The sequence below is a fragment of the Pestalotiopsis fici genome (assembly GCF_000516985.1).
Source record: "Pestalotiopsis fici W106-1 unplaced genomic scaffold PFICI_Scf_11, whole genome shotgun sequence".
Classification (NCBI taxonomy): domain Eukaryota; kingdom Fungi; phylum Ascomycota; class Sordariomycetes; order Amphisphaeriales; family Sporocadaceae; genus Pestalotiopsis; species Pestalotiopsis fici.
Window position 1 is genome coordinate 2266680 of NW_006917101.1, and position 9072 is coordinate 2275751.

Below are 9072 nucleotides of genomic sequence, written 5' to 3' on the forward strand. Positions count from 1 at the left end.
GCGAGGGTTGGTTGTGATGTCTTTTCCCGCCATTGTGGTCGGTGATGACGGAAGTATGAATCGCGATTGACGCAACGACATGAGCCGTGGAAGAGACATGGGCCGAGTATGCATTGTCAGCTAAGGTGGGGCTCTCATTATTTAAATACATGTACATGATGCCGGGACTCTCCATGTACCTTCGGGGTTTTTCTGTTTTCTGTGCATTGGTAAGGACACTAATCACGGCAGCTGAAGTGCAAGAAAGAAGGGAATAGAACTGTGTCCATGGCTGTCCAAAGTTCCGCAGTATAATGCACTCGTGCCATATCTTCCGAATGTAGGAATATGGCCCTGATGCCAAGGATCAGTTCCCATATCTTACTTGCTGTAAAACTGCCGGCGCAGAGAGCTAGCCGTTATATCGCTGAATTGACGTATCAGCGCCCGTTTGTAGCGGCCTACTTTACCTTAAACACCACTAAGACACTTGCTGTGGGGGTGATCGACTATCGGCACGCATGCTGAGTCGGGACGGGACAGCCTAATTCATGTAAGCTGCAATCCTCTTGCTGTCCTAATGTAATAAAAGGCAGTGTTTTGCCTTCCATCTTTTTCCATGTCTCACTCCCCTGACCGAACTGGAAATGGAAGCGGCTTGATTCGGGACTTGATGTGAATCTCCCCCGCGTGGGCTGGCCGCGACGATTCAGCTTTCTTGTACAACCCGAAGAAGGCTGCTTCCGTCGCACAGGTCGAGGTCTTGATCTTGCTTGGTCTTGGTCTGTGTTAAGGTAGTAAGTACCAATGTTGGTAGGCGGGCAGTCACAATTCAAGTGAATCGAGCCAGTCAACAGAGAGGCACGTTAATCGCACTCCTGGCTTCATGGGAGGCCTCTGGGGTTCTCTCATGGTCAACATTGTTTTGTGATTATTTTTTCCCGGGAATTTCTTCCTGGCCATGGCTCCCAAATCATGTCTCGAGGAGCTCCCTAATGAGATACTTCTAGAAGTCCTGTCGTGTAAGTCGCCGATTCGCGAACCCCTCCTCTCGAGGTCCCTCAACTTCTCCCGAACCCCCGACGCATCTCCCTACCTACCTAGACCACCCAGTGCTTTGCTGGTCTCGGACTAACAAGTCACAAAGACCTCGAGCCAAGAGACCTGACTGCACTGCAACGCTGCTCTAAGCGACTGCTGCGCATTTGTCGAGATAATTTTTTCTGGCGTCTGCGATGTCTCGACGAGTCCTCCTTTTTAGAGGGCGTGCAACGTCGCCGCCAGCTCCGATTCTCGGACCTCGACGACGAAAACCTAGTCAGCACTGCGCCGAGGTCCTCGTCACCAGGCCCGAATGCAGAGCCGGGGGAAGCCACGCCAGCGGCCTCGAAAAAGGCCGTTGAGAACGAGCGGACACGAGTCCTCGCCAACTGGGATCCGACTTTTCCTGACGAGAAGGTCAATTGGTACAATGAATACATACAGCGCAATGCGCCAGTCGTTGTCAGTTGGTTCGAGCAGGCGCAAGTCAGAGATGGCGACCTGAATGACGCGATTGAAGTCAAGGGCGCCGCTCTCTACCGTCCTTCCAACGATGCGCAGTCGCTTTTTGCAGTCGCGCCACTCGATGACGGCTCAGTATGCTTGTGGGACGTAAAGGGCACATGCAAAAAGAAGGGATCAATCTTTTCCAAAAGCAGGGAAGGCTTGCTTCGCATGGACAGCCTCACAGTGTCGTCACGGTCGAAAATGCCGAGCATTGGGATTACAGAGTGTGTCAGCGTTGACAGCAGCCGAAGCAAGGCCTTCTTTGCTGTCCAGAGTAGTGAGTGCTAGATTCCAATGGGTGTTCAGATGGTAGAGCTGAGGCTGACAATATTCAAGGTCTTACAGAGGTCGACTTGCAGACTTTGCAGATCGTGAGCAACCAGCCTTACGAGTGGACTATTACGACCATGTCCGAGGCGCAGCCCACAGTACCTCTCACAGTCGGAACATTTAATGGCATCCATCTGCACGATTGGCGAATTCTTAACAAGGCCCGGCAGGACCAGAACGAGCGCGTGGACCTGTACAATGGTTTGGAGCCGCTGGACTTTTCTCGCGTTCTTGATCCGAGTCCGCTTCCTCTATATGCGCCTCTTACCCAGGCTGGACCTCAGAGCATTCTTCACATGGAGAGCTCGGGACACAAGGATCTGATTTCGGACGACATTATGGTGGCCGGTCGATTCGCTAGTATCCTGCACTACGACCGTCGCATGTTTCCAGTCATCAAGGGATCTATCCACTCGGGGTCGAGACTGTGCAGTCTTGCATCTCTTCCTTATCCATTTTCCTGTCTGGAGAGCGATCTGCGGCGGCGCGGCGAGCTTTCAATAGACCAAGTCAACAAGGCCAAAGGCGTGGTTGGAGGCCGTACATTGATTGCGGGTGGAGAGTACAACACGAGGGGCTCACTTGAACTCTATGGCCTCTCGCAGCAGTCCGAACAGCCAGGCAGCGATTACGGCATGGTACAAAACTCGGCTATGAAGAACCGGCAGACGGCGTCCGCGGCGAAGCTTCTCTCGGTCATTAATCACGGGACGCGAATCGCCTACTCGGACGGTGACGGGCTCGTCAAGTGGGTCGAGCGAGACGGGTTTACAGAAGTCCGTCGACATAAGATTGGTCACGGTGAGAAGGTAGCCCAAGGATCGCTATTCGCTTCAATGCCAGGTTCGGACGAGATTGCTCGTAAGCTCATGTCGACACGGACTGTCAAGGCTGGTGCAGACGATGATGTCAATAACGAGGACATTCTTTTCTGGACTGGAGAGAAGCTAGGCATTGTCGGTTTCTCGTCGCAGCCTGGCTTTACGGCGGATGATTTCAAGGTTGACACGAGAACACCCGAGGAGATTGCTGTTCAGCAGAAGGCGGATCTGTACAATGAGGAGATGAGGCAGGTCATGGAACGACATGCGAATGACGTTAGATATGCTCGATTCCTGGGAAGTGGCGTCAGACATTAAATATGATACCCAATCATTGATTATAGAGGTGGACGATATACATGCTAGAACAACTGGGAGAGCCACATTTACAGGACAGCAGCGTTTTCTAGGTATAAGTACAATATAGCATATTCAGCGTTCAAACACGGACTTTGGAATAGATGGATAATCCTTGCTATGAATCAATGGATCACGTCACATCTTGTTTTATTTACAAATGCATGTGTATCCCAAAGTTTCGGGGAGGTATAACGGCCAATCACCGTGACCTAATGTATTTTATACGCCACGTACTCTATATATTGATTGTTATGGACTCACAAAACCAATACAGCAGACAGGCACGCAAAATGATAGTCGAGACGCTTTCTAATCAAATAGCCATAGATATTAGAAGAGGCAGCCAATAACACTACTCATGCAGCGTGAAGGTATACCCATCCCGAGGTACTTATCTACTTTACAGGTCTTCATACATGGCAAGCATTCGGCAGGTGACGGGGCCCACCACCAACGCCGGAACTAGCAAGCCGTGACGCACCTTGCCCTTGCCCACTGTAGGGAGTTTCCCACTGCTGATCGCCCTGTGGGCCCCCCTGTGTCAGTACCATAGAGACTTGAACGGAGCTGCGGGTTTCCATGTTCACAATTCACTCCCAGATTTCCGTGTCACATCCCCCCCGCGTCTCGTCCCATATTCGTCGGGCGAAGGGGCTTTGAATGTGCATTTTTCTATTTCTTTTTTCTCTTTTATATCTGCTCGTCTGGAAACTGATCATCAAACAAACAGGCAGTCCATGTCTTCTTCCACTTGACAGCCCCCGCTGCTGGGCAAAGCAAGAAACAAAGCAGACAGCCTGTGACCATCCTAGTCTACTGTACTGCCTCCGCCCCTGCATTGCAGAACAGCTACCTACCTATGTGTACTTCTTACATGCCTACCTACATAACCCAGGTTTATTTACACATTTTCCCCCAATGTGCGACGAGACGATGGACACGCACGTGTTTTCTTACAGCGCCAAACCCTTTTATCTTTTATTATGCGTTGTCCAACGCACACAACAAGCACAACGCACATTGTAGTATTCCGCTTCTGAAGCTTGTCTTTGTGGCAACTGGCGAAGAACAAGTCCGACGATCAGAATCCATGAAGATGACGCTAAACATTTGCCGGGAATCAAGGAAGTTGCCATTTCCATGCGGCGTGCGCTCCGAGCCAGAAGGGTTGTGGACTCGTGCCATACCAGACTGGTGATAGCTGAGCCGCGACTGAATCCTGAGATCAGAGACATTTGTGGATAGGATCTTCCTTCTCCTGCCATTCACCGCTTCCTGGTAGGCAAATATTTTTCTGTCCATCATTTCAACATACCTTGGGTATCTAGAGGCAAAGGCCCCCTCTTTTGCCCTCATCGAAACCGAGAAATCTCTCGGGTAGACAGGACTACTCAGGGAGCAGCAGCATCAGTCCCCACAGCCGTCTTTGCCTCTGGTTAGTTGACGCTGTTTTTACCACAAGGTTAGCAATGCAGGTAGTAGTGGGTAAGGTAGATCGTCCACGGTGGACAGCGTCTCATTCGCGGCATCGCCCGCAGCTCAAGCACACATGGCCCCCGACTGCTGGAACGATGCCCACTGATGGATGCTTTGCCAATCAATCCTCGGCCTCCCAACCACCCGTCAGCCCGTCAACTGCGCAAAAAAGATTGGCAGCAACAAGGGGAGTGAGAAGTAAGTAAAAAAAATCTTTCTCAAAGCCAGAAAAGAATATCCACCCGCTTCCCAGGGCCCATCAAGACACTGTCGTTAGTGGTGATCGACCTTGACCCTCGAAGTGAGGCTAACCCCAGGCCGGCTTCCGCGTCCGATTTGACCCTCTGACTTTCCATCTGGAAGACTGGGGGCGCCACATTGATTGGGGACAACAACTTTCCCATCGACGTACCGCATCGACTTTTCTGCTGCTGCTTGCTGCTGCTGCTTCCCAGGGTAACCCCCGCGTGCCAGTCCACCCTCAAAAAGTCACTCGGATGGCCCTCCGAAACTACAGACCGCATCATTTCTTTGTCTCCTTCTCTGGCTTGCAACGCTTTGGGGATTCGTCATGCGCATGGTCGTGATCCGTTGATGGTTGTCTTGGTTTCTTATTCTTCGCTTCGCTTCGATTCACCCATCCTCCATCCTTTTCTCCCCGCATTCAAACTTTTGAATCGCAAAACTTTGTCATTTCAGCACACATGCATGTTTTTTTAGTTTCTCAAAGTCGCACTGAATGAATAATGGAAAGGAGTGACTGGAACAGTGGCGGGATGCCGCTGTCCCGCTCATACAGTGCCTCTTCATCCTTTCTAGACACCCGGTTCAGCAATAACAAACCGAGGCTGTATCCCGAGGGAGGAAAGAGGCCTCATCCGTATGTCTTTTTCGAGGTTGCCAACGATAATGGATACGCTGCTCCTCAATACAAGAGACCACGATTTTGCAACGCCGCTCCCGAGGCCCATAACCAGGCCCAGGTCCATGCCCCACGTGAGCCTGCCTTCTTCATTCTCAGAGAAGCTGGACGAGAAGCCGGCCAGCCAAGTCCAAGTCCGGTGCCATGCTACGATTACGACACATCGGGTTCCGCATCCAGGGTGCCGTCACCGGCCACCTCTGACAGGTTCCTGGAGAGCGAGGTGCAGCCACATCGTTTTGTGAGACCCGATTTGCGACCCCCTTTGTTGGAGAGGACATCTTCCGGCTTGTCGATTGCTCCAGAGGATGAGGACAGCAATACCCAGTCGAACTATTCCGACATGAAGAAGGATCAGCAGGCCGGTCACCGGGTGGAACGGCACTTTGCGCACTACCACAAGCCGGGACGTGACTCCAAGGCCGAGCGCATTCTCAAAAGCCTCATCTCTCCAAGATCATCGCCCGGCAAGGAGTTTGAAATCGACGATGCTGCACTGAACAATATTTTCCGTGCGACAAACGAAATCTTCTTCTTTGGATGCCTGAGGAACCGCGTCAGGTGGGATTGGTCTGATGTGTCCAACAAGCAATACCATACCCAGATCATTGGCACCACGGCCCTGCGAACGGCACAAGATGGTGGCTACGAGACTTTGATCGTCCTCTCGCAGAGCTATCGCAAGGACAAGCGTTACAATAGGAGGCTGCTCATCTCAACCTTTATACATGAGTTGATCCACAGTTATCTATTCATTCGTTGTGGCTTCAAGGCGAAGCGCTTTGGAGGCCACACTGTGGGATTTCGCCGGATTGCCAGTCTGATTGACGAATGGGCTGGTCCAGATACTCTTTTCCTGAGCAATATGGAAGCAGATCTCGACGACTTTCTTCAATCACACAGCCACGAGGACATTTTCCGCAACTGTGGAATGCAGTGCTCTGAAGACATCAACCCACAACAGGCATCGTATCTATCGCCTGGTCTACGTTTATTGGATCAAAGAAGCTACAGCGATGGATTTGATCCAATGTAAGTTGATCTTGGATTCCTCCTCTTTAGGAGTGACTCTCTACGATAAATTAGAAATTTTTGTATTTTTGGCCATTGCGTTCCGTCGTTCTTCAGTATTCAGCATGGCGATGGCGTCTCTTAGCTAGGTGTTCTTTATATATATGTGATGATGGTTATTGGATTGCATAGCTGGCGGCGACTATCTCAGTTTTGCAAGGGAAATCGGAATATTTTGCATAATAGATCTTGGGTATAAAAAAGAACCACCACATGTGCATTTCTTAATATGAACCTGTCATTATCACATCTGCTTGCCAAAGTGTTCATCTTGAAACGAAGAGGAACTGTTCGCTTTCATTTCGGTACCTTCGAGTATCAAACACATATCTACTCGATGGTTCTTGCAATCACTGGTCAACTATAGACACAATGGACAGAGGCCACAGCGTACGGAACACGCACAATTCAGTTTCGTTATCCATTGGCTAGCAAACAAGAGCATTCTATATGATTCACCGTGGCCATGAAAGTCTCAGGTCGTCTCAGTGTCGGTCAAAGGAAGCGTCAGAGAACTTGCCATAAATAGTGACATTGAAACTCTTCTCACAATGTCATGTACAATAACATCAAGTATCCAAGACCGAATTCCTTGAGTATCAACACCATCTCTCCAGTGGATCACAAATACAATGTCTCAATCACATATTTGCACCAAAAAGCATTATCGGCCGCCTGGATACGTTCGAGGTGGCGATCAGCGCCGGCCCGCCTTGGTATTCCAAGGCTACAAGGCTCGCCCCTTGCTCAACTGTACGGTAGGGAGCTTTTGGGAGGTCCCGACTAATGAGCTTGCTCAAGCCCAGATCAAGGCGAAAACAAGATATCAGGAGCTATTTGGTAAATACAGCAAAATGACACGGCAACAGCTTCATAAACAGGATCTTCCCAAGATGTTGACAAAGTTTGCCCACCAGCTCGATGAATTCTTCTTCTTTGGATCCCTTTTCAATAGCTCAGGAATCCGTGTCCATGTTCAGTTGCTCCCAGAGCATCGCGAGCATCTCTGTTTAGGCCGGGCTTTCAGTGATGAGGCAAATGACATGGAGCGATTCGTGCAAATCGCACGTCGCACCCGTGTCCCCGTGGGTCGTGCCAAGCTCTCGCTCGTCGACATGCTGGGGGTGCTCTACCACGAGCTCCTTCACACGTACTTGGGCCTCTATCTATGCCAAAGTGACGGCTGTGAGTGGTACCGCCTCAACGCTGAAGGCCTGAGCGGACACGGGCCCGTGTTCCGCGCCCTGGAGCACACCGGCCTCAAGACGCTGCAGTCGTGGGGCACGCAAAAGGGCGAAACGGTCATCCCGCCCGAGTGGCATGATGACTTTGTCTGGACGGCATCGTGGCAGGAAGAGTGTCAAGAGGTTACTTCGTGCAAGGAACTTGGCAAGATCCCACACGCGCATCTGGCCAATTTGCGGCATAATCCTTCGCCCAACGAGATTATCCAGGTTCGAGGAATAAAAGTCATCATTGACGGTCCGCGCCTCAGGCGCCATGTCAAGAAGAACGCCAAAAAGGATAGAAAGCATCAAAGGAAGCAGACATGACGTGAAGGCCACGGTAGAGCTCGCTCGATGTCATTAACTAGTCATTCTTAGATGATTGTGGTACAAGTATTGGAAGATGAGGTTCAATTGAAATCGGCTTTTGCTAAATATTCTCATTGAAAGAGTTTACGAAAACTTTGTCTTTTTGATGTATATGATGATCTCGGGTAATTATTCCAGCCATCAAGTATACTAAGTTTCGCCGAGTAGGTAAAGGCTGATTTATCAAAGTACAAGTAGTAGCAAAAGTATGTCAAGAAATCGCATGAGACTTCTAACCATGGATGATGCTATTGCATAATGAAATGAAATGGTTTAGTGAAAGATATTCGACCCTTTTCTGGGAGTCCAATGCGATTGTTGGCCAATGAACAATTATATCAAAAGAACAATTCGTTGGAATATCGGCCCGCTTAACTACCTTTCTTCATAGATGGTATTCATTCAAACTTTAACATTGCACAGGATACAGCAAAAGACTGATCATAATAAGGCAAAAATGAAGTCTAGGGAGACAGTGATGAACAGCTGGTCACAATATAGGTAGATGACTTCAATTCCTTGTGATTCCACTTTAAGAATCAATATATATCCAAATGATGGAATTGACACTCCCCGTATGTCTGAACATGAGCGCCAATCATAATAGCACTCTGTACCCAATAAGGTTATCATACTTTCAAGCCGGCGTCACGATTCCTTACTTGCGTGATCTGTCCCCACCCCACCATTCCGTTATCTGCTTGCGGCCACATATAATCGGATCATCTACTATTTGTAGATACTGAACAGGCATATACCTATAGTCATCCACTATATATAATACTCACCCTTTTCAAAGTAATTCATAATGAATTCTGAAAAGTCATCGTTTAGCGAGATTCCAACAATAGACCTGGCCCTGGCCGAGAACCCCGCCTCGCTCCCGCGCGTGCTACAGCTCAACTATCAGTAAGGGCAAATTGCCATTTTTGGTAATTTTGGCCCCTAAAAGGGCTGTCTTAGGAGGGTT

At 49.6% G+C, this 9072-nt stretch overlaps 3 protein-coding genes across 3 annotated transcripts; all 3 read left to right on the forward strand.

The window, feature by feature from the left end:
* Window positions 1–940: 940 nt before the first annotated feature.
* PFICI_13676 (uncharacterized protein) lies at window positions 941–2996 on the forward strand (the record flags this gene model as incomplete). Its single annotated transcript, XM_007842257.1, has 3 exons — window positions 941–1001; window positions 1127–1804; window positions 1864–2996. The coding sequence occupies 3 exons, from the start codon at window positions 941–943 to the stop codon at window positions 2994–2996; spliced, it is 1872 nt and encodes a 623-aa protein (XP_007840448.1).
* Window positions 2997–5260: 2264 nt separating this feature from the next.
* Window positions 5261–6472, forward strand: PFICI_13677 (uncharacterized protein; the record flags this gene model as incomplete). Its single annotated transcript, XM_007842258.1, has 1 exon — window positions 5261–6472. One exon carries the CDS (start codon window positions 5261–5263, stop codon window positions 6470–6472), a length of 1212 nt encoding a protein of 403 aa, XP_007840449.1.
* Window positions 6473–7139: 667 nt separating this feature from the next.
* PFICI_13678 (uncharacterized protein) lies at window positions 7140–8060 on the forward strand (the record flags this gene model as incomplete). The annotated part of the gene is made up of 1 exon (XM_007842259.1): window positions 7140–8060. The coding sequence occupies one exon, from the start codon at window positions 7140–7142 to the stop codon at window positions 8058–8060; it is 921 nt and encodes a 306-aa protein (XP_007840450.1).
* Window positions 8061–9072: the final 1012 nt, after the last annotated feature.